Source organism: Crinia signifera, chromosome 5 (genome assembly GCF_055691185.1).
Source record: "Crinia signifera chromosome 5, ASM5569118v1, whole genome shotgun sequence".
NCBI classification, from domain to species: Eukaryota; Metazoa; Chordata; class Amphibia; order Anura; family Myobatrachidae; genus Crinia; species Crinia signifera.
This window is the reverse complement of record NC_139221.1, coordinates 317,472,429-317,496,973: the sequence shown is the minus strand read 5'-3', so window position 1 is coordinate 317,496,973 and position 24,545 is coordinate 317,472,429. Positions and strand designations below refer to the sequence as shown.

The following is a 24,545-nucleotide window of genomic DNA, read 5'->3' as shown; positions in this document are numbered from 1 at the left end:
TGTTTTAAGCGTACGAATGAGCAGTTCACAAGAAGTATGGTGTGCGAAACTGAAAACCTGCTTTGAGCTTGCGAAAGTTTTGGAGTTTGTGTGGGAACAATCCCTGTTGCAGTCATGCGAAAGCAAACCCACCACCATACCTCCCAACTTTCGATGCCCTGGAAGCGTGACGATGCTCCAGCGCGCCGGAGGTGCGCCGAAATTTTCGGGGGGCGTGGCCTAATTTGGGGGCATGGCCTATACTTGTGGCTCTTCCGCGAGGCCACGCCCCCATTTTGCCGCTATGGGGGCATGACCCAGAGGCTCTGTGAGCCTCTAGCCATGCCCCCAGTCCCCTGGCTGCGGGAATAGACGCTGTGCGCAAGCGCACAGCGTTTATTCCCCGCTGCTTAGCAGCTGACAGGGGGGACTCCCAACAGCCCCCCACACCGCGGGACACTGCCGCCCGCGGGTGGGACATCGGGACAGGCCCTGACAATCGGGACTGTCCCGATAAAATCGGGACTGTTGGGAGGTATGCACCACTCGAAGTGAACGCCCACGTGTACGCCCATGTGTACGCCCAGTTTTGCTCATTATACTGGACGCGCCCATACAAACGCCCACATCACGCCTACTGGCTAAACCTTCGCTCGGACGACAGAAACCGCTTGAAAGATTGCTTGCGAATAGGAATTTCGCAGTTTGCACATGCGCAATGGGAGCAGTTGGGTGATACATGCAAATTCACATGCGAACGTGTCAATGTGAATAAGGGCCTATATGTATGTTGGAGGATAAGCCCAATTTACAGTTATTTTAAAGATACTTTGCTGCTAAATTGTTCTCATTATTGTGAGTGTATGACACATTTTAAAGTGTGATTTTATTTTATTATATATTCTTTGTCTCATGAGCTAATTGGCTGCAGGTTGGTCTAGAGCTGGGGTAGCCAACTCCAGTCCTCGAGAGCTACCAACAGTTAATGTTTCCCAGGTCTCCTCACAGAATCACAAGTGAAGTAATTAGCTCCACCTGTGGCTCTTTTAAAATGTGTTAGTCAGTAATGAGTGCACCTGTGCTGCAGCTAGGTTGTCTGGAAAACGTGAACTGTTGGTAGCTCTCGAGGACTGGAGTTGGCTAACACTGGTCTAGAGCAGTCATTCCCAACCTTGGTCCTCAAGGTTGCCCATACATACTAGATTATATTTCCAATCTGGCTGGTTGGAATGAAAATCTGGAAATTTCTGGGAACAAATTACTGTACAATCAACCGTTTGCTCCCAAAAGCTGGAAAATGGACAAAAGCAATCATCTGCATATACTGTATATACCAATTTGTCTGTAGGACCAATTTTTGTCTGTTTTCCATGGTTAGGAGCCAATAGTCAATTGCCATGTGCTCCCCAAAATGTCCAGATTTAATACTTAATACTAATTGAATTGTTGGTTGCAATTAGTTTTAAATAAAACAACATCGGAAAGGCATGTGCAGTGCTTACTTCTCAGTGTCCAGAGTTTTGTCGGAACATTCATTATAAATTCTGTGTTTTCGGGCGATGTTATCAAGTTTGGAAGAATAGAGTCCAAATCTGTGCAAATAAAGCTGTAATTACCATAATGCGGATGATTCAATTAAAATCTGCCGAAAATAGGTGTGAAAATTGGAAAGCAAATATTTTTATTCATTATAATGACCTGTAATGGTCACCTTATATAGAACATATAATCTTTTTTGACACAACGTTTTTCATTTGAATTTATATAACAAATGTGAGCAATGCTGGAGGAATATATTGATATTGCACTTGCGGCTACAGTAGTAATATTCCTGCACTATATTAACACGGTGGAGGGACTGTTATAATGTGCTCCATGCCGGTACACCCATCTGTATCATGATAACACGCAGAAGACATACAGTACAACATGTTCATAACATAGGACACAGGATATATATAACCATTGTTGAAAATGTAGTTGTGTTGGATCAGGCTGATTGGTCGACAGTGTCTATGTCCTCAGGCAATATGCCGACACCATATGGTCAACATGCATAGAGCCAACATAGACAATGTCAATGTGACAATGGTCAAAGAATTAAAAGGTCAAATACGTTTTTCATGATTTTTTTCAACTTTTTCAAAACTTTTTTCACACTTTACTATCTAGATGAGGAACAGAGAGCCCGGAGTGAGCCATGGGAGGGTACACTGCTTACTAATTGGAGGTCCACTTGCTTAGATGTCGACATCCCAAAAAACCATGAAAAACTGATGAAGACCTTTTCATATGTTGATGTACTGGTGTTGACCTATTAACTTCCGACTCTGTTGACCCTGTGACCCATTCCATTGCCATTGTTGGCAATGGGGAGGAGATAGTGGTATATATAATGGTATATAAGTGAAGGAAGGAAAAGCACCAAAAGTATGGTAGGGAGAGAAAGAGAGTTCCAGTGGTGAGGAGCAGCACAGATGCAGTGGTGTCACCTGATCCGCCGTACCTATCATGGCACCCCCCACCTATGGACACGCCCCCATATTTATGTTAATGAGGGACTTTTCACAAGACCACACCCTACAGTTAAGTCAGCAGGAGACCTATAAGGTAACACACCTTCTGACGAGGTCACATCTCTTATTGTGGAGGGCAATTGACTGTACCAGTGTCACCCAATATTTACCACTATTTACTATACTACAGTGGCGGATCCAGAGGAGGGGGCTGCAGCACATTTCAAAATTCAAATAGGGGAGCCACACCCACTGCCACCAACTGCCATTCCAAACTGACTCATTGGCAGCTGGTGTTGCGCCCCTATTTGAGTTTTTGACTGTGCCGCAGCCCCACCTCTGTAGACTTCACTGCTATACTGTACTTTCTGGTGTGTGTGTCCCCGCCACCATGGGACCAAAAGTCTTCCATACTGTTCGTCGAGAGTCTAGACAACACTGCTAATGATCAAGCCGATATTATTAAAATTCTAAGCCAAAGTTATAACATTCTATGTAGGTAAGCGTTAAAATAAACGTGATGAAAATAAATTAATTGCAAGAAATGTAATTAGTGGTTTTCTGCCGGGCTTACGCGATCAGCTGATTGACAAATGCAAGTGTGTTCTCCAAGACAAAGAATCGGAACTTATTGAGATGAATGAGCAATTATGCACGGCGTACAGGCGAAAACAACGCTTTGTTTATCATGGCGCTATTTAATTATCACGATTTATGAGATTGAAATGTTTCAAGTTTATCTCCCCCCCCCCTTCCCCCCTCCCAAATAGAGTGTTGCTTTAATATAATCATATTAATTATTTACCCAAAGCGAACATGACTTACCCAGCGCAGAGGAGAAATTCTGGGGGAAGGTGAGATTGACGACAGGAGACTTCTCTGTCAAATCCCAGAGGTCGGATAAATTCCTTCCTAATAAAAAAAAACATCGATTTTGATAAATAACGGGAGAATATCCTTGTCCTCGGCCCTTGTTTCGCTAATGACATTTCATTTACCTGTTCTGCCTGTCATCACACAGAAATATATGCAATCTGACTCATTGCTCTGGCTTACTGAAAGAAAAAAGACGTCGCATATTAATCATCAGAAACAGGCTGGATCGTACCTCCGCCGTGGTGAGATTTGGAATTTGATTTTGTTACGCCACTAATTACATTACTGTGTTTAGAATAAATAGGCTGCAAAGTGGCAAAAGTTTTGCTTGTGCAGGAAAGTTAAAACAACCTTAGGAGGAGATGTGTCAAGCAGGGAAGAGAGTGGAGGAGTTTACAAGTTGCCCTTAGCACCTGAAAATGTTCATAGGCCTATAGTGAGAAGGGGGAGGAGCTGTGACCAGTGCTGTGTGGGTGTGGCCGGTGTCACATAAATCATACCTCCCAACTTCTGCAGCAGGGAAAAAGGGACACTCGCGTGGCGCATCTGAAAAGGGGTGTGGCCTATGCCAACGAGGGGGTATATGCAAATGAGCCATCATTGGGTCACGCCCCAGTCACTTCGGGCTGGGGGGGCTCCCAACTGCCGCCCCCCCCCCCCCCCCGGCCGTGGGACACTGACGGCCCCGGGCGGGACACCCTAGATCAGGCATGTCCAAACTACGGCCTTCCAGCTGTTGTGAAACTACAAGTCCCATCATGCCTTGCCACAGTTTTGCTATTAGTAACTGCTGAAACAATTGCAAGGCATGCTGGGATGCATAGTTTCACAACAGCTGGAGGGCCACAGTTTGGGCATGCCTGCCCTAGATTATCGGTCCCATATACTCCTTAAATAGATAAAATTATAAATGTTGCCTCATTTTGAGAGAAAACTGGAAATACAATTAAACTTACGGTTTATGGACCAACTGTGCGGCCAACTAGGCAATTGGTCATCATCATCGTGCTGCCCCGAGGATGGGACTATTTTTATGTGAAGGCCTGCAGATTTTTATGCATCCTATAAAATGGTAGGTAGAAGCTACACTTTTCCACTCTTTTCATTGCTTGAGATGCACGCAAATCCTATGTCGCAATCTTTAACAAATTGCACATACATTGGAAACTGCATATTCAATTCAGAGCAGTTACAAGCAGGGCTTAAAGTGGTCCTGAAGAGGTGGTGGAACTCAGTGGCGTAACTATAAATTTTGCTCCCCCCTGCCAAAAAGTTTGTGCCCTCCCCCTCCAGGCTCCTCTCCAGCATGTTTCCCCAGCGTGTGAAGTGATGACGTCACACACATAACGGAGAAACTGAAGCAGGAGAGAGGAAGAGAGACCAGCAGACACTGCTGCTTCCCTTGGCTCCGACGCATCCCAGGCCGCCCTAGCACACCCATCCCCCCGCCCATCTTGTACACAGTAGCCAATAGCCGGCTCTGTGTACAGTCAATTGAATCAGTGGGGGGATTTGACATCTCTGACATGGCCCCACCCACGCTGTGGCTGGCTCACCTCCAGTGCTCAGTCAGTGGGCAGCGGCAGGCAGCAGCATGTCAGTGCGTCGAGCGGGTGCTGGCGCCCACACAGACTCTGCTGCTGCTTGCTCCCCCAAGCGGTAGCTGGGGCTGCCTTACAGTAGTTACGCCACTGGTGGAACTCATTTCCCCTGCCACATACAGTACCTCCACCCATTAAGCAGAGCCAGGGACAGAGCTTGGATTTTCGACAACCCCCTGTGACGTACCTCCCATCCTTTAGAAAGGTTTCATTCATGGTGGCAGAGGGATATTGCCAGACTGGTCAGAATGTTAGTTATCCCAAGCTGGAGCCCAGAGGTACAATAACTTTGAAGGGGACACCAGAACAAGTGTGAAAAAGTGCACTAAAAAATGGGTTCCACAGATACCCAAAGGGGATATTTCCATCCCCCAGAAAACGTAAGTGATGAACAAAAAAATGGGATAATTTCTAATAGCGCTCTAAATGGTAAAAAAAAAAAATTATGTATCCAACGGTGGTAATGGATAATGGGGCGGATACGTAATTATTATTTTTTTATATATACCATTTAGAGCGCTATTAGAAATTATCCCATTTTTTGTTCATTACTTAAGTGTAAAAAAGTTCTAATGCCAATCCAGTTCCTTAACAACACTTTGACGTACTGTAGTATAATGGCGACAAGGCTGATCTTTGTTAACTATTGCCCCCACTTTCCCCCATCATTTTTGACATAATTAGTGAATTTTTGACCATTACTATATTTGGGCTAATTGTTGAGATTTTTCCATAATTTATAAGTTAAAATTTAAAATAAATTGCATTCCGTTGAGTTACTTAAGCCCAAACCGTCGGGAAGCTGTTGAGAAATCAGACGTTAGAATAGTTTCCCCCCCCATTAGAATGATAGAAACTCCAATGGCTGCTGTGTGTGTGTGGGGCCAAATTAGAAAGCGGGAAATCACAATGTACTTATAATGAGGGCAATCGCTCTATATTGAAAAACAAATTGCTAAATATTTCAGGAATTACTAATTAATCTTTATTCTGACTAAAATAAATGATGTTTAAAAATAAATTGTTTTATATTATTGCATATAAATAAGGAAAGACAAACTGACCTGAGACAATAGAAGTGGATTTGAAGAGTTCCTTAAGTGAGCTAGATGAATTTCCAATTATATCTAGCAGCAACAGGGTGTAATCTAACAAAAACAATTGAAGATTATTATTATTATAAATACAATCGGTTTATAGAATAGTTGCTCGTTTCCTGGGTCAGCCAGGTCGGAACAGTGGTGGGTGGTGCATGGGGTGGGATGATGCATCACAGGGAGTGAGTGCGGTGGGGGTGTGGCACTGCAATGGATGCATTATGGTCAGTGTGGTGGCCAAATGTTCTTCATCGTGGCCACGCCCCCTGTCATACAATGCTGAGGTGTCATACACCAGAAGGGCATAGTTACAATGACGGGATTCAGCATAAATTGCACCATTGGCCAGGTCGCGGGGTGAAGTGGTTGTTGGGAGATTTGCCTATTCTTCCAGGGAGCCGGGAGGGCCATCCAATTTACTGGAGTGATAAAATGGTGAGTGATAAACAACCAGCCAATCAGCTCCTACCTGCCATGTCACAGGCTGGGTTTGAAAAATGACAGGTATGAGCTGATTGGCTGGTTGTTTATCACTCTCCATTTTATCACTTTTTTGAAGCTTGATACATCTGGCCCCTAATGAGTGATAACAAGAATATGACTCGTTGTTAAACCTGCCCCTAAATTATTATAAAGAAAGGAAGATACGGAATAGCTGTCATGATGAATTAGTAAAACAACCAACAGAAATGCCCCAGACATTATTATAATGATCACGTACTTAATTACAAAGTGATTGAATCCTCACCTGCCAAGTCGTTTGTCCTGTTGTTTAAACAGTAGCAATATCTCATGGGAAATTTGTGGTAGTCTACATGTTTCAAATTAGAAACTGGAAAGAAATCAAAACCAGAAGTTACACAAAGTCACGGAAACCACGTGGTGTAGCGGATGGAATAGGTGGGGTTAGTGGAACCTACTGTTATATATAAGGACTGTAACCTTGTGGAAGGCGAAGGAGCTGTATGACGTCACACTCAGGAAGGAGAAGAAGTTTCTGCTCCCTGAAAAATAAGGATTTATTAATTAATTCGGAGCAACACAAAATCCGGTTGTGGCAACAACCACGTCTGTCACTTGGATGCCGTCAATTTACGGACAGTCAAAATACGCACGTCAAAAATACAGACAACAACCATTGGCAGACAAAATTCCGACATGTTCATATGACAACATCCATTACGCCGAATCGGTCAAAACACCGACATTTAAACTGTCGACATATCAAAAAGTTTTTTCACGATCAAAGTGGGCATAGAGTTACAGTAGATTCTAATAGTGTGCTGAGTGCAGTGAGGCAGGGGTGCTACAGTAAAATGGAAGGGGGGGCACCTGAGGGGTGGGGCCTCTGGGAGGGGGCAGGGCCACAGCCTGTGGGAAAAAATAACTGCGTGGGAGAGAGATAACAGGTTGTCACAGCCTCTCTTCCCAGCTCAGTACATGCCGGCACTGAGCAGTGTGTGCTGAGCTGGGGAGAGAGCCTGTACTGCGGTGACAGATTGTAATCTCTCTCCCAACTGCCAGGTTCCGTGCAAAAGGGGAGCAGGACCCAGGCCCCTCTCTAATAGATCCGGGCCCGGGTAAAAAGTATGCGGTACACTTATACGGTGTCCATATCAACATAGACCCCCCCAAAAACATTGTTGACTGTTTGAAATGTCGGCATTTCAAAACTTGTACATTTTTTAAATGTTGACATTTCTAATTTTTGACTTTTCTAAATTTTGATATTTCTACATTTTGACTGTGACGGCATTTTGAACATGACGACATCATGAATATCAGTATTTTAAACATGTCAGTATTTTGACGGTCTGCCAATGCTTGTCTCAATTTCAATACACCAGTTGTCCAAATAATAACCTAATTGCTTCATTAGTCTAATACAGGCTGTAGCGTTAGGGTGTGGATTGAAGGCTAGACAGTACATAGATAAACAGTCAATCGGTCGATGCCAGATGGTCTACCGCATACTGTACCTCCCAACTGTCCCGATAACAATCCTGTTATTTGGACACTGTACCATTCGTGGGCCTGGCAGGGGGACAGTTGGGGGAGCCAGTGACCCCGCTGTTTGTGGATCACAGAATAGATGAAAGGGGAACCAGGTGGGTACCCTGCTTCTCATGGAGCACTGGGCATGCCCCCGAAAAGATGATGGTGGGGGTTATGCCGCAAGGCCACACCTCCCTGCATGATGATCCGCCCCCCTCCAATTGAGGCTCAAACCCCTTTCCAGCTGGGGGTGTGCCTCCGGCGTGGCAGATTCCGGGTTCTCATCAACAAAAGTTGTCTACAGCAGGGGTGGACAAACCGGTCCTCGAGATCTACCAACGGTCCACGTTTTCCAAATCACCTAGCTGGTGCCCAGGTGTAGTCATTACTAACTGTCACATTTCCCAGCCCACCTAGCTGGAGCACAGCTGTTGTCATTACTAACTGTCACATTGTGAAACCTGCTGTATTTTTCCTACTATAGATCCACAGGTTGCCTGATATACATGGACTGTTGGTAAATCTCGAAGACCGGTTTGCCCCCTCTGGTCTACAGGGTCAAAGGATCATCATGAACAAAAGGTCAAATGTTTTTTTTGTTTTGTTATTTTAATCTTATCCCAACCCTCACCCTCCCCTAGGGCCTACCCCAGACCCCTCCCCCCACCCAATGCCTCACCCTACCCCCCCCCCCCCCCAACCGTTTCCTTTGGCAGACTAAACCTAACCTTTCTCTCAAATGTCTATTTATACTAACTCTAAACAATGAAAAAAAATATCTAAAACTTTGCGGTGTCGACCATTAGTCTGTTGACCTTTTGATCATGTTGATCATTTACCTTGTTGAAGTTTTGACCCTGACCCTACCTATGTATTGTCTACCTAGCATCCATATACTAAAGCAATAAATACAACATTAATATCTTGAGTGGTTTGATTTTGCAGCCAACATTGAGGTGGGTTCTCTCCAGTAAGTACAGAAATGTTACTCGGATATCGATACATCGACAATAGAATTTCTTGAGATTATGCCACAATTCTATGGATTTAAATGAGCCCTTCCCCCTTACACAAGCGTATTTACCTTTCAGGGCCTTGCCGAGCATCCCGTTCACCAGGTCAGTAAAGTTGAACTGGGAAAGGTCGACGGAGGCTGCTGGGATCACTGTGACAAAAACAAATGGCACTTAATCCAAATACAGGGTATATAGCATGTTGCAGCATTTACCGTATATTCTGCATCAGCCAGTGCACAGTTCTGTCAGATTATTCACTATGTGCACCTTTACTGGAAGTTTACCTAGTCCAGTGGTCAGAGAACTCGGTCCTCATTACCCCACGCAGTGCATGTTTTGCAGGTCTCCTCACAGAGGCCCTTATTCTGGTTGGTGCGGTAATATCCGCGTGCGTTCGTGCCGCCGATGTTTTGTGTCTGCGCATGTGCAGAGGCGTCTCTGCGCATGTGCGAGCGGGGCGTACGGCCAAATCCCGCATGAAATGTGAACACTCCGAACAGGAGGTGGAGAGGGGCGTGAAGGGCTATTTGGGCTCATTACCATATGCATACGCTCCGCGTTTCATGGGCGTTCCCATGCAAACGCTGGGCGTACGTATGGTAATGCGGCCGTGACGCACGTGTAGGGGGCGGACATATGACATCGCCGGATGTCAGCTGCCCGCCCAGATCCCTGCTTTTGCACGGAAAAATGTCCGTGTGGTCTGAGGTTGCGGGAGCTGGTGGACCACTCGGTCCTGCATTCGATGGTCTGCGACCATCGAATGATGGGGGAGGTTCCCTGAGATGGAGGAGGCGTATTCCATGAAAAAAAAAAGTGCGGTCCGTTCGGCCAGCTTCTTACCGTGTACGGACGGAGTTGGCGATCCGTATGGAAGGCGGGGTTTCGCACGCACGGTCCTGCCCGCATATTCGGATCCGGCCGCACCGATCAGAATAAGGCCCAGAATCACAAGTGAAATAATTAACTCCACCTGCGGACCTTAAAAAATGTGTCTGTGAGTAATTAGTACACCTGTGCACCTGCTGGGTTACCAGCAAAACATGCACTGTGTGGGGTAATGAGGACCGAGTTCCCTGACCACTGACCTAGACTACAACAATTACATTTTTATTTTGGCATTGGTAACATAGGTGTGCGCACATTGAGTCTTATGGGTGCACAGGCACCCCCTAATGCTGTGCCCACCCTTATGAATGCCTCCCTACCAACAATACCTTTTACTAAAGACTTTTGCTTTTTAGAACTGTATTCCATTGAAAGAAGCACCCATCAATCAATTATGTATGTTTTGCATTGTTACTTGTACCAGGCCATTGTCATATCACTACATATCATCCATATATGTTTTTTACTTTATTTGCATGTATTATTATACTGAGAGCCATTTTATATTGTAGCGAGTACCAATAGATGATGGTAGACACGCCTGATTGGCGCTGTTAGACACACCCAATGGGCAGTGTTATACATGCCCAATATGTGGTGCTAGGCACACCCCTTTGACGGTGCACCCCCTAATAAAATGTGCTGCGCACGCCTATGATTGGTAAACTTACCTTTAGGCACAAGCCTCCAAGCGTCATTTGCCAGCGGTGGGGGAACGCACAGCAAAAAGAGGGCGGGCAAGGACCGGTGGTATGTGTGTGTGTGTGTGTGTGTGTGAGGGTGGTGTGTGGCTGCAAAGAAAGGGATGAAATGCACACTGGATGAGCAGGTGTATAAATAATTCCGTCTCTGTCTCTGCTTCATTCAGACAAAACCTATTGTGTCCCAAAAATAAAGAGATATAACTGCCCACTAGACAGGTTCTTTAAATGGTTTTATGCCTTTAGATTACTAAAGCGCATACCCTCCAACTGTACCTTTTTAGACAAGTACAGTACCCTTTTTATGGGTCTCCAATTGCCCATTGTAAGTATAGGAAAGGAGGCATGCCCATACCCCCTTTCCTAATTTGTACTGGTTTTTGTTCATGGGATGTCATTCTGTCGCCTGTTCTTATTACTGAATGGATTGCTTTGATTTGTCCTTCGTGCTGTGCCTCATTCCTCTGAAATGTAACCTGTCATAATCAGATGTATTCTCACTGATATTGTTTCAACCAACAAAATGGCCGCCACCATTCTATATAGACAGTACAGTAGGCAGCACAGTAAGTGCATTTTAATACAATAGTTCATATAACTGTACCATATAATCACATGGGGGAAAGGTTTATAATTGAATACACAATATTTGCCTACGTTTGTGACCTCCCTCCCCTGTGGGCTCCAAGAGGCGGCGAGTTTGGGGCAGTGGGTGCAGTAATGCTTTGATATCATCATGCCCATCCTCACGCAGCCTAATGACATGTCTTCTTTAGAATGTAAGCTCTCATGAGCAGGGCCCTCTTTCCTCTTGTGATTTTCCTCCTCTTTGATGGCACCAAATCCTGGTTTTCTATCACCCTGATACTTATCCCAGTGTCCTCTGCTGATGCCGCCATGTTTATGTAGCATGTACTTGTCCTCTGTTCCATTCACCTGTAAGTCACTGTTTTGCTTATTTGTTTATGTACTCTGTAATTGGGCGTTTGCGGATCCCTTGTTCCGCCATATCAATAATAATAATAATCATGCAGGGGTGGACAGGCCCTCACAGCCACAGGAAAACTCTACAGCAAGCCACCACCTATCTCGCCGGGGAAGTGGGCGGGATCCAGGTGGGAGCCTCCTCCTGGGAGTTTGTGGGGAACTACCTGACATTCGGGGGAGTCTGAGAAACAAGTGCATTTAAGAAACATCATGTACAGGAGATGGAGTCACCTGTGGTGCCCAGGATAGCTATTCTCTTTTCTCTCTGCTTATCTTCTGTTAGACTTGGTCCTATAAAACATAAAATATATCACAGTACATACAGTACATCACAGCTGCTGGACACCCCTAATGTCCAAGGAAGTCACAAGTTCTGAAGACTTGTCCCTAGAATTTTTTTTAAAAAATTGTAAAAAAAACAAAACTATTTTTCTGTATTGACCAAGTGAATAATTACATTCTCTGTATTTTGCATTCTTAGCATCTGTTTTTAATTATCTGTTTTTTTTTTAGAATTTACTATTTATTAAAATGAGTGACTACAGCGCATAGAATAAATGATCAAATACAATAAACATAAGATGGAGATTATGTATACTCCGATGCACCCCCCTGTACATGTAGTATGCACAGTGACAGCCTGCAGAAGGTCGGGGCAACTGAAAGCCCTCCCCAGAAAAGTACATGACATCAGCGCCTGCCCCCTTTTTGCCCATCTTCGTCAGAAATAAAAGTTAGCCTAGACTGAATTTTATATGGGAAGGGGGGGGGATATTTCAATGGTTGGTGATTTTTCACTCGTGCGGCCCCATGCAAGGGGGTGTGTAAGCGTACACGTACCCTCGCATGCAAATGCGGGGAATCACTTGGGGGCGGGCATTCGGTTAGGAGGCGTTTACCTGTTTGCATGGGTGGATTGGCCAACCGGGAAACCGGGCCATTTCTCGGTGGGCCGGTCCAGATTTCCATCTGACTGGGCCGCCAACTGTGTCGGCGCCGGTGCTATCAGCCCTGTGGTGTGGCAGCCATATTTGTTTTGGGCTATCCTGCCCCTCTTTATGACCAGGCAGCGGCTGGTTGGGGACGTCACCCGCGAGCCGCCTTCAGCCTGGTAAGTAACATCCCCCCCCCGGGCAATAGCGCACCCCCCGTCCCCTGTGCAGTAACGCGTGCACCTCCCCAGCTGCTTCGCTATTCTTCCCGGGCCGGATTGCGTAGCCAATCCGCCCCTGCCTGTTTGCTTGGCTGCAAACACACGCAGCCTAGCGAACAGGTCTGAATCAGGTACTAAGCGCACACCACAGTAATGCATTTTATTTCCTTGGCCATTTTTTGTATTTTTATAACATTTCAGCTGACACCGGTATGTGAAAGGCTGTAAGTGATTATATTTTGTATTCTGAATTCATTTGACGTCTTCTCGGGTTCTGATAAGTGCAAAAACCACTGATAGGAGGAATGTTCAGAAACAAATGTTTTATTGTTGTGTTAGTATAATGCAATAAAGATAATTGGGCCTAATTCAGCTCAAGTTGTAGAAGCGAAGAAATCACTAATCAGCGATTTCTGTACCTCTGCGCGTACACGTGACAGCACACACACTGAGCACTTCAGTAAAAGGCGAATGCAGTCTTAGTACCAGTGTGTGTGTGTGTGTGTGGGGGGGGGGGGGGTGATGCCGTCTTTTTGGTACATTGGCACAGCATCGGGGTTCGGGCGGTCTGGACAACACAAGCGTGCCCGGACCGTTTGCAGAGGGAGCCGTGGAAACTGCGTGAAATCGCACACAGTTCTGTGACCCATTGCACAGCGCCATATTACCACTGTCAACGACACACTAAAAATGTTAAATTTTTGCAGAATTCTGGATCCCGTCTCCTCATTATTTTACCTATCATATTTGGTCACCTTCTGATTAGTGAAGGGGTTCAGATTTCCAAATCCATATGCATTCTGTGGATCCAAACATAATTAAAATCCGGTTTGGTGCTTTCCTCAGCTCGGAATTTGTGTTTTATAAAAAAAAAATATTTTTTTTTTTACTTTAACAATTTTTAATCTAATCAAAAACTAAATGTGCACCAAAATGTTTGAGGGTGGTTATGCCGAAAACAAAACAAGATGCTGAATTAGGCCTTTGAGCGCCAAGTGAATTTGTTAAAATACTGTAGGTGTGAAAATTGCCAAGCAAACATTTTTGTTCATCAATGACCTGTAATGTTACCTCATATAGGAAATATCATCTTTTATTACACATTTTTTATTTTAATTTATATAACAAATGTGAGCGACGGTATTTTTAATCAACATTTTGAACATCGCTCACAGAGCGGTTAAAACCAAAATCAAAACACGTTCTATATATGTTTTTAACATTTTGATTTGGATAATAAATATGAGTATTATTTCCACTCACCGATGCTCAGGAAAAGCAGGCAGCACATCAGAGAGATAACTGAACTCATGGGGACATTCTCTGGAAACCATGGCATATTGGATCATCGGGTAAAGACAGGGATCACTGTACAGCAAATAGGGAATATAAATAAAACCAGCTTTTTCTAAACAACTAAACACACATAAGTAATTTATGTTCTATGTATGATTCCATTTTCGCATCACCAACTGCCACTGAGTCAGTTTGGAATGGCAGTTGGTGTGGATCCCCTATTTGAATTTTGAACTTTCCTGCAGCCCCCACCTTTGGATCCGCCACTGGCACCCTGCATCACAGAGCGTTATTATCCGACAAGATAGATGATATATGACATTTAAGGATCTTAGAAAATAAACTATTCTGCGACCTAGGGTCCTAAAGGACTGCTTGTGACCAGTGGCGTAAGTTCGTCCCAGTTGCCCAGGAGGCAAGATGAATATTGGTGCCCCCCCCCACACAACGTTACTCAAAATATATATAGTCTGTTATCAAATATATATTATATACTGTATGTATATACAGAAAGAGAGGGAGAACACATATATATTTCAGAACTCAGCCACAGAAGCAATTTTGATGGCTTTCAATTAATGGATTTAAACTGGAAGTGGTTGTGAGGTGACCCCTTGAGAGCAGGAGCCCGGCGGCAGATCACTCCATTGCCTCCCAGAGTTCTGCCTCTGCTTGTGACAAAACTGGCTCGTGGAAGATCATTTGCTCTCACATTTGGAAGAATACATATCTGACAAGTATTACAGCAATAGATCCTCAGTAACACTGTATTGGTCTACTTTACTAGGGTCAGGGCCGGCGCTACCCACTCAGCAGCTCCTGCAAAGCAGGGAGGCGCCATGCTGAAAAGGCGCTGTCTCCCTCCCTGCTCTGCTAAAGCTGCCTCAGCCCTCACTGTCACTGCCTCCTGCACACCGCCCCTGTCTGACAGTATAAAGAGCTGCTCCCTGCACCGCGAGTGCACACAGCCTGCATGTCGCCCGCAGGGCCTGTCTGACAGCAGGTGGCAGTATGGAGAGACTGAGAAGCTCCCTGCACCGCGCACACACAATCCTCCTCCTGTGACCTGCCCCCTCTTCCTCACGGACACTTGCGCTGAGGCATGTAGCGCTGTCTGTGAATGCGTGGATGACATGCCATGTCCGGATCCGCCCCCTACCCATTGCTCCCTGCGCCTCTCAGCTGTCAATCAAAGGACTAACAGGCAGCAGCGCCGCCTCCCCTTCCTGCCCTCTTCTCAGTGTGCTGTGCCACTGCCAGTCCTCAACACTCCGCCCTCTCTATCTCCTCCCCTCTTCTTCCATCTCCTCCTTCTCTCACCTCCTTTCCCCCTCAGTCACAAGAGGGGTGTAATGGCGTCCTCAGTTAAACAGCAAAAAAAAAAAAAGTGAGTCTTTTATTATACATGTTTATAACAAATTTTTTAATAATTGTAGATTTTTTTATATTAGTTTAGACACTTTAAATAATGGGCTGGGTTATGTGCCTAAAGGTTGCCATACACGCTGCAATATTAGCGTGCGATGCGATGTGCGCTCCTGCGGGCATCGCATCGCACAGTACAAAAGTATGTGCTGCACATACTTTTTGTACTGCTTTTGGATCGCATCGCACACACATTGCAACTAGCCCATAACGTATGCGATTCTCGCAGCGTGTATGGGCACCTTTAGTGCCTGCAACATTTTGTGGACACAGCACTGAGAGGGTGTATGCCTACATGTACATGCACCTGAGATCCTCCATAGGATCGCATGTTGCATACGCTCCCACAACCGGGCTGCAGCTTATTGCAATGGCAATGTGAAAGGGCGCAAAATTTATGGTTTGCAGGAGGGCGCCGGACACCATAGCACCGGCCCTGACTAGGGTTCTAAACCCCAACTTGAGGAAATATTGTCTCATGTTATACCATGTTAAGGTAAGGCTGAGTACACACCTGTTCTATGCATGGCTGATCGGCAGTGGCGTAATTATAAATTTTACTCCCCCCTGCCAAAAAGTTTGTAGTCCTCCCCCCCCCTACCCCGGGCTCCTCTCCAGCGTGTTTCCCCACGCATAACAGAGAAGCAGGGTAGAGGAAGAGAGACCAGCAGACACTGCTGCTTCCCTTGGCTCCAATGCATCCCGGGCCACCCTAGCATGCCCATTCGCCCGCCCATCCTGTACACTAGCTAATAGCCGGCTCGGTGTACAGTCAATTGAATCAGTGGGGGGATGTGTCGTCTCTGCCATGGCCGCATCCGCGCTGCGGCTGGCTCGCCTCTAGTGCAGGCAGCAGCATATCAGTGCATGGAGCTGGTGCCGGCGCCCCCACACAGACCCCACTGCCGCTTGCTCCCCAAGCGGCAGCTGGGCCTGCCTTACAGTAGTTACGCCACTGCTGATCGGGGAAATGCTACCAATGAAGCCGGAAGTGGGTTAAGAGTCTCCTATATGGAGGTCGGCTGTATAGCACCTGAGATGCAACCATTCCAGTCCTGATGGTTGGGTATCTATCCTCTACAGTGAATTTACCGGCTGACGGGACATACCATCTCAGCCGGGATGGTAGGGGGTGCATGAAAGTAGGACACACACAAAGTGTAACCCGCAGGCTCTCTTTGCTCGGCATGCTTTGGTCCCCCATTACTAATAGGAATAGAAAGAGGCGTGGATAAAGAAATTATTGTTCCACCGACCTTGCTGCTGCCAATGTGACATGGAATGTTCCATCAGTCACGTAGTTTAAGCTACATTCAGAACATAGTAACTGACTGCTGCAGGACCGATATAACCCACTTATCGGATACCGTTCCTGCATTGACATTCCGAACGCACCGATACAATGGCCATTCACCCAATATCGGGATTGCATTGGGTCGACACCACTAGGTCTACAGTCAAAAGGTCGACATGGGGTTTTTCACAGTTTTTTTACCCGAATGTCGACACAGTTGACATGGACACAGTTTGCAGTGCACCGCATGCCCTCGCATCGCTCGCCTCGCTCGGGCACGGTGCCTCGCTCGGGCACGGTGCCTCGCCTTGCTTGGGCACGGTGCCTTGCTACACTTGGCACACTATTTTATTCTCCCACCATGCCCTAGTGGATGGTAGGGCATGAAATACTGCCAGTCGTCACATGTCGACTAAAAAAAAAGTGAAAAACCACATGTCGACATTTTGACTGTCGACCAAATGTCACGTCGACCTAGACCCACGTCGACCTAGACCCATGTCGACCTTGACCCATGTTGACCTAAACCCATGTCGACCTAGTGGTGTTGACCCAATGCTTGTCAACCTAGCTGGTGTAGACCTAATGACCGTATCCCCTAAAGGATAGAGAACAGAGAGTGATGGTAAATGGTGCCCCAGTACTAAGTGGGGTACCACAGGGCTCGGTGCTGGGGGCTCTTCTGTTTAACATTTTCATTAGTGACATAGAGGATGGAATACTAAGCAAAGAATCCATCTTTGAGGATGACACTATACTGTGTAGGGTGATTAGAACAGCCGACGATGGATTCAGTACTGATTCCCGGCGGTCGGGATCCCGGCGTTCAGAATCCCGAGGCCGGAATCCCGACAGCCGAAATGCCGACAAGGGGGGGACGTGGATCGCCCCCCCCTTGCGGGCCCGGTGCCTCGCTACGCTCGGCACACTAATTTATTCTCCCTCCAGGGGTGTCGTGGACACCCACGGAGGGCGAATGTGTCGGGATTTCGGCGGTCGGGATTCTGAACGCCGGGATCCCGACCGCCGGGATTTTAACTGCATCCCCCGACGATGTCTCCATGCTACAGAGGGACTTAAATAAATTACATAAATGGGCAGACAAATGGAAAATGACATTCAATGTAGATAAATGTAAGGTTATGCATCTCGGGAGGCATAACCTGGGGGCAAATTATAACCTTAATGGGGTTGAATTAGGGAAATCAGAAATGGAAAAGGACCTTGGAGTCCTAATTGACAACAAACTGCAGTGCAGCACACAGTGTCGTGGGGCAGCCAGCAAGGCCAACAGAATACTAGCAAGTATAAAAAGGGTATGGAAACTAGGAACGAGAATTTAATCATTCCACTCTATAGGCACTGGTAAGACCTAACCTGGAATTTGGGGTGCAATCATGGGCCCCACTACACAAAGGACATGGCAGAACTAGAAAACGTTCAGAGAAGGGCAACCAAGCTAATAAAAGGGATAGAGTATTTAAGCTACGAGGACAGATTAGACAAATTAGGAACGTTTGCGTCAGAAAAGAGACGATAATGAGGAGACATTAACATGTACAAATATATATGTAAGAAGACAATATTCTGAACTACAGTATCGGGCAACCTCTTTGCTTTGAGGTTGGAGATTAGGACACGTGGGCAAAAGAAAGACTTTGGCCCTTATTCTGATCGGTGCGGATATATCCGCGTGCGTTCGGCCCGCCGATGTTTTGTGTCTGCGCATGTGCAGAGGCGTCTCTGCGCATGTGCGAGCGGGGCGTACGGCCAAATCCCGCATGATATGTGAACACTCCGAACAGGGGGTGGAGAGGGGCGTGAAGGGCTATTTGGGCTCATTACCATATGCATACGCCCCGCGTTTCATGGGCGTTCCCATGCAAACGCTGGGCGTACGTATGGTAATGCAGTCGTGACGCACGTGTAGGGGGCGGACATATGACATCGCCGGATGTCAGCTGCCCGCCCAGATCCCTGCTTTTGCACGGAAAAATGTCCGTGTGGTCTGAGGTTGCGGGAGCTGGTGGAGCACTCGGTCCTGCATTCGATGGTCTGCGACCATCGAATGATGGGGGAGGTTCCCTTAGATGGAGGAGGCGTATTCCGTGAAAAATACACGTGCGGTCCGTTCGGCCAGCTTCTTACCGCATACGGACGGAGTTGGCGATCCGTATGGAAGGCGGGGTTTCGCACGCACGGTCCTGGCCGCATAATCGGCTCCGGCCGCACCGATCAGAATAAGGGCCTTTGTTACGGTCAGGGCAGTAAGGTTCTGGAACTCTCTTCCAGAGACTACTACTATGTTATTATGTTGCATTGTTAGAATAGGTGTTACCGCAATGTATCACCCATTACATAACACTGCATTGCAAGCCACTGTAGTCTGTATCTATTAGGGATGGCCATCGTTGCAGTCGCACTCGATGGTGATTCTGCAAAAATCCATCCATAGCATTAAACTATTTTGATGGATAAACATCGATAGTTTTAGCTATCGATGGTCATCCATTATTTTTCACTGAATGGCCCATGGGACTATCAGAACTCAGGGGTGGGGCTTCAGGGAGTCAGGGGCGGAGCTATGCTTTGGCACCTATAGAAAAAAGAAACCTTGTTTCTCCTTTGCCTTCGATGTAGGAAAGCCATCCGGTTCTTCCACATTGATGGCTAAAGTATTCAACATCGGCCATCCCTAGTATCTATAAGCCTGCAGAAGGGAATCAGGAGAAAGCTTGTTATATTAAAATGATCCTTCTTCCTCCAATATAATAAATTTGGGTAATTATTACTGTACATGCAAGGGGATGTGTACGCAGGGGATGTGTACACAGGGGATGTGTATGCAGACTCACTCAATCACGCCCGTAGTCCACAGCACTGTACAGACAATGGGCAGGATGTTCTAACATCCACAGCCCAGCTCCGCCGCCCTTCACCGCCCATCGCCTACATAATTATCGCATATGCTCTAACATATGCGATAATTATGGCAAAGGACAGCTCTTGCGTTAAGAGCTGTCCTTTGCGGTGAGAGACAGCGGGTCCCGGCGGCTCCCCCCTCCCTCCCTTACCTGGCTGCGCCCGGAAGAGGATCACAGTGCAGGTAGGAGGAGGTCACAGGTCCGGGCAGCACAGCACTGTGCTGCCCAGGCACCGATGATGGGGGGGGTCAGTGCGGGGACGGCGGCGGTCGGTGGGGGGCAGTGGGTCATGGTAGAAAACCATGGGCTTTTGCTGGCGATGCCCCCCGTCGTGGACCCGGCAGGGGATGTTTAGAGCATCCCAAAATGCGGTAAAAACCCGGTAACAGGATTTTTACCGCATTTTTAGTTTAGAGAATCTCCCCCAACATCTCAGAGAGATGTTGGCGCACAAAGGGTTAATGATGTCATTTAGCCATGTAGCCCAAATAGTTGCAGTGCTACAATTAAGTTTCCCGGAAACGACACCAAATCATTTCTTTAAAACAGAATGAAATATACAATAACTCTCATTACCCCCTACTGTACTTAATATTACACCAATAAGTCACTTGAAAGATGTTTCATTAGGTACAGTTGATATTAGGAGAATAAAGGGTACAATTAATAATGACTGAGTTTTTAGAATGTCAGAGATGTTGCCCTGCGTAACCAATAAGATTCTACTTATCATTTACCTAGCCACTTCTAGAGGATAAGAGCTGATGGTTGCTGTGGGTAACGTCTCTCACTTCTGAAAACTCACACTTTAGAAAATGTTCCCCTAAGTATCTTTTATTATCCGATATAATCTTAAAATAAGTTTTTTAGACCTATTGGGGCAAATTTACTAAGATGTATATTCTAATTCACATGTGATGTTGCTATGGGCAACGAATCAGAATCTACTTATTTATTTAGCACCCTCTAGACAATAGTAGACAGGATCTGATTGGTCGCCCAGAGCAACATCACATGTGAAGCAGAATACGCATCTTAGTAAATTTCCCCCATTGACTGTAGAAATGTATTTTAGGCAAAGTTTCTATGTGGCCTTTTGATGCCATATTTTTCAATACATTTTAATGATAGTTAAAGTGAACTACAATCATTATATACAGTACTTGCTAGACGACAATACAAAATAATCCTGCAACTACAGTACTGTAAAAGCTGAGTCACATTCTCTATATGTATATATGAGAGTAAATGGTCACTCACCTGTATTCCGTGTACGTTCAAAGGAAGAGTAACCAGACTGGGTGTACACTAATGAATCGTACATTGAGGATAATGGATTACGACTGAGATAGGCTGATTACCCCGATTTCAATCCTGCGAAAAATCGTATTATTGTCGCCGAAAGAACAAGACAAAAAAGTGTAACAAGATAACATTCATGCAAAGTGTCCAAGATATGTTGTACATTTAATCCCCTAAGTGGGATGACTTCTCTGCCGTTCAGGACAGAATGAGAGAACGCTCTGTATTCAAAGCTAGGCACTTTTATTTAAAGAGACCGACAAAATAAAATAATGTGGATTCGTTGTCTTCTGGGCTTCACATTAATGTTGTGTACCTGCAAAATTGGCATTTAAAGGAAAAAAAAACAAGACACATGCAGGACGCAGCGTCACCTGGCAGAAAACGTTTCTTACTGCTGTGTTTGGGAAGTGCATTTGTTGCCTATATGCAACATGTGCCTTGTGCCAGCCCAGACCTTAAACCCATGATGTCATGCAGTGGCGGAACCTGTGGGTGGTAGGCACAGGTGCAATAATATCATTTGGGCCCCCCTCTTCCACCCAAACACAAGTTCACAATATGCAACCCAGTAGTTGGTGACAGGGAGAAGCAGAGGGTGACAGAGAGGCAGGGGGAGGCAGGATGTGACAGGGTAATATAGTGGGTGACAGGAAGAGGGAGAGAGGGGCAGCAGCAGTTGGCCCCAGTTCCCTGCACCAATGATAGTTCCACCTCTGATGTCATGACTTCAGGCATAGGAAGTGGTATAGGAAGTAGAGTATTCCCAAGGTGTACTTGGCTACTGTCCGTGGAACCTGTGAGAGAAAGCTGACTATTTTGGGTAGTCCCTCACAGCCCCAGTCCCTCATATATAGGGAACATAGGGAATCCGGTTTACGATTCTATGGAAACGTGTAATTTTTGCCCCACCCCGATGAAGTGACTACCCCGGCCCCACCTCCATTGATACCACCACCGCCTCATGGCAACGATTGGGAGTAGGCAGCAAGGGTGGGGCCCCTGTGTGTGCGGACCTCTTTCCCTTTAATCTGGCCCTGCAAGGGGCAGCAACCCCTCACACCCAGCAGCAATAGCACCCCCTACACACCCCTAGTTATGACCCAGACTTACAGGTCTTTTTTTTTTAAATCTTGAGGAAATATCAGTATCCACATGATTTTTGTTTCATTTCAATTTATTTTGATATAGGCTGAATGAAAGGGATATCATAAATATATATCTTGCCTTCATCTAAGTATAGAAGGTTACAACAGTGCCCATTTTTGGGAAATGGGGGGGGGGGGCTGCTTCCTTCTTGATCAAACACTAAAATGCAAGCATTTACACCGATAGCTGGCGCCACCTAGATTGGCCATTGCAGCCTATGGTCTACAATTTGTTTCTGGAGAGGGATCTTCTCTTGCCCTCCAAAAATGTAAAAAACTTGTGTTGACATTTTGAGTGTCTACCTTCTTTAATTGCTGATCTATGGAATGCCGACCCTTTCAGGTGTAGATCTAGTCACTGTCGACCATTATTGGTCAACCTAGTGACTGTCAATCCTAGACATTGTCGACCCAGGGGCTGCATACCTAACAAAAATACCTTGGTCGTGGCACATGCACGGTCTGCAGTTGACCCTCTGTTGCATTAACATTGTAGAGTAGCAAACATGCCTCAATTCAGAAGTGGCCTCCTTTAATCAAAGATCCCTGTTGCGACTTACAGAAGCTATTTTATGTAAGATATAAGTCAGAGCAGTTGGATTTAAATGTGCTTTAATATAGAACAGAATAACCTAAAAATATAAGAAACTGAACGATAAGCCTTTTTCTCTTATTGGCGGATTCAGGAGGGGTGGCACCAAGGCACTGTCATTTTTTTTAATAAGATTTTATTTTAAAACACAAGGGGACCACTGCAGCATTATCCTGACATATTGTTCTGCATGCCACCACTGCCGCCCAGCCCCAATAATGTAGAGCAGCTACCCCTGAGGAAGGGGCACAATCCTCTCTCCTCTTCCAATTGTGACCATCCCCAATGTTAAAACCAAGTCGAAGCCACCATCTGTGTGCTCCAGTTCTGGGCCAGGTAAGGCAATTATAATACTACTAGGTGATTCATCGCGCCCTACGGGCGCTCTTCACACCGGCGTAAGGGGCTACGCCCCTTAATTTGTGAACATTTGTATTGTGAGAAATATGGTTAGAATTGTATGAAAGATGCCCTGTATTGCAGCTTCTGGCAGTGGGTGAGGGTCCAGCGTGGCAGCACAGGAGTACCGGACGGTGGCCCTGAGTCAGTGTCTCCTCCTACTGGGTGGGAGTTAGGGTGCATGAGAGCAGGAGGCTGGGATATGAGGCATGATAGGGGTATGTGGGCAACACAGCATCAGCGATTACCCAGTGGTGGAAGTTACGGTTCAGGAGAGCAGGAAGCTGGGTAGTGATAGGGGTGTGTGGGCATACGGGGGACTAAAGAGGGTGGTGGACACTGTGCAGCTTCTGCCAGTGGGTGAGGGTCCAGCGTGGCAGCACAGAAATACAGGAGTCAGTGTCTCCTCCGACTGGGTGGGAGTTAGGGTGCATGAGAGCAGGAGGCTGGGCGGTAAAGCATGATAGGGGAATGTGGGCAACACAGGGTGAGCGGGTCTCCACTGGCGGAAGTTACGTGGCAGGAGAACAGGAGGCAGGGCAGTGTCCTCCCACATTGATGGCAAAAGTATTTAACATCGGCCATAAACCATTGATTATTTGAAAATCATTGATGGTCGATGGGCATCCCTAGAACTGGAGGAGGGTGGGGGACAGTATGCAGCTCCCGGCAGTGGGTGAGCGTCTCCTCCCACTGGGAGGGAGTGAGCGTGCATGAGAGCAGGAGGCTGTATAATAGTGGTATGTGGGCAAGACATTGATAAAAGTTGTGGCGCTGGTGCAGAGGGCAGTGGGGAAACCTGCAGTGCGGCAGCCAGGGCCGGATTTCCCACCTAGGGGCAGTACCTGCTTGTGGTGGTACAGGATCCCCCATTGTCACGGGGTTACGTGAAATGCGGGAGCGGGGGACGCGGTGGTCCGCTGGGGGGTGGAATTGCCGGAAGGGGGTCTGGGGGGTCTGCAAATTGCGGGAGGGGGGGTGGTGTGTGGGGATCCGCGGTTAGCGGGAGGGGGCGGGGGTCCGCAAATCGTGGGCGGGGGCGCGGGGGGCTTGAATCGTGGGAAGGGGGGTCCGCAAATTGCGGGAGGGGGGTTGTCGGGGTTAGTGAATTGCGGGAGGGGGGGTTGCGGAGGTCCGTGAATTGCGGGAGGGGCGCGTGGGGTGCCGTGAGTCAAGGGGGGGTGGTGCGGGGGTCCGTGAATCACGGGAGGGGTCATGAATCGCAGGAGGGGGGGGGGTCGTGGGGGGGCTGCGAATCGCAGGAGGGGGGGTGTGGGGGGTTGCCGTGAATTGCATGAGGGGGGCGTGAATCAAGGGAGGGTGGGCGCAGGGGGGTGGTGCGGGGGTCCGTGAATC

The 24,545-nt window shown here is 46.8% G+C and overlaps 1 protein-coding gene across 3 annotated transcripts in view; it reads right to left on the bottom strand.

Annotated features, from left to right (window-relative positions):
• Positions 1-9,199, bottom strand: part of LOC146005573 (uncharacterized) — a 97,406-nt gene extending 88,207 nt beyond the window's left edge. For all 3 annotated transcript variants that reach the window (XM_083144864.1, XM_083144865.1, XM_083144866.1), the window contains exons 1-7: positions 9,149-9,199; positions 6,990-7,073; positions 6,818-6,901; positions 6,037-6,120; positions 3,494-3,550; positions 3,321-3,407; positions 1,482-1,571 (exon numbers count right to left, since the gene is read on the bottom strand). In XM_083144864.1, coding sequence (XP_083000990.1) covers positions 1,482-1,571; positions 3,321-3,407; positions 3,494-3,550; positions 6,037-6,120; positions 6,818-6,901; positions 6,990-7,073; positions 9,149-9,170 — 508 coding nt within the window. In that variant the 5' untranslated portion in view covers positions 9,171-9,199. The remainder of the gene's footprint in view (positions 1-1,481; positions 1,572-3,320; positions 3,408-3,493; positions 3,551-6,036; positions 6,121-6,817; positions 6,902-6,989; positions 7,074-9,148) is intronic.
• Positions 9,200-24,545: the final 15,346 nt, after the last annotated feature.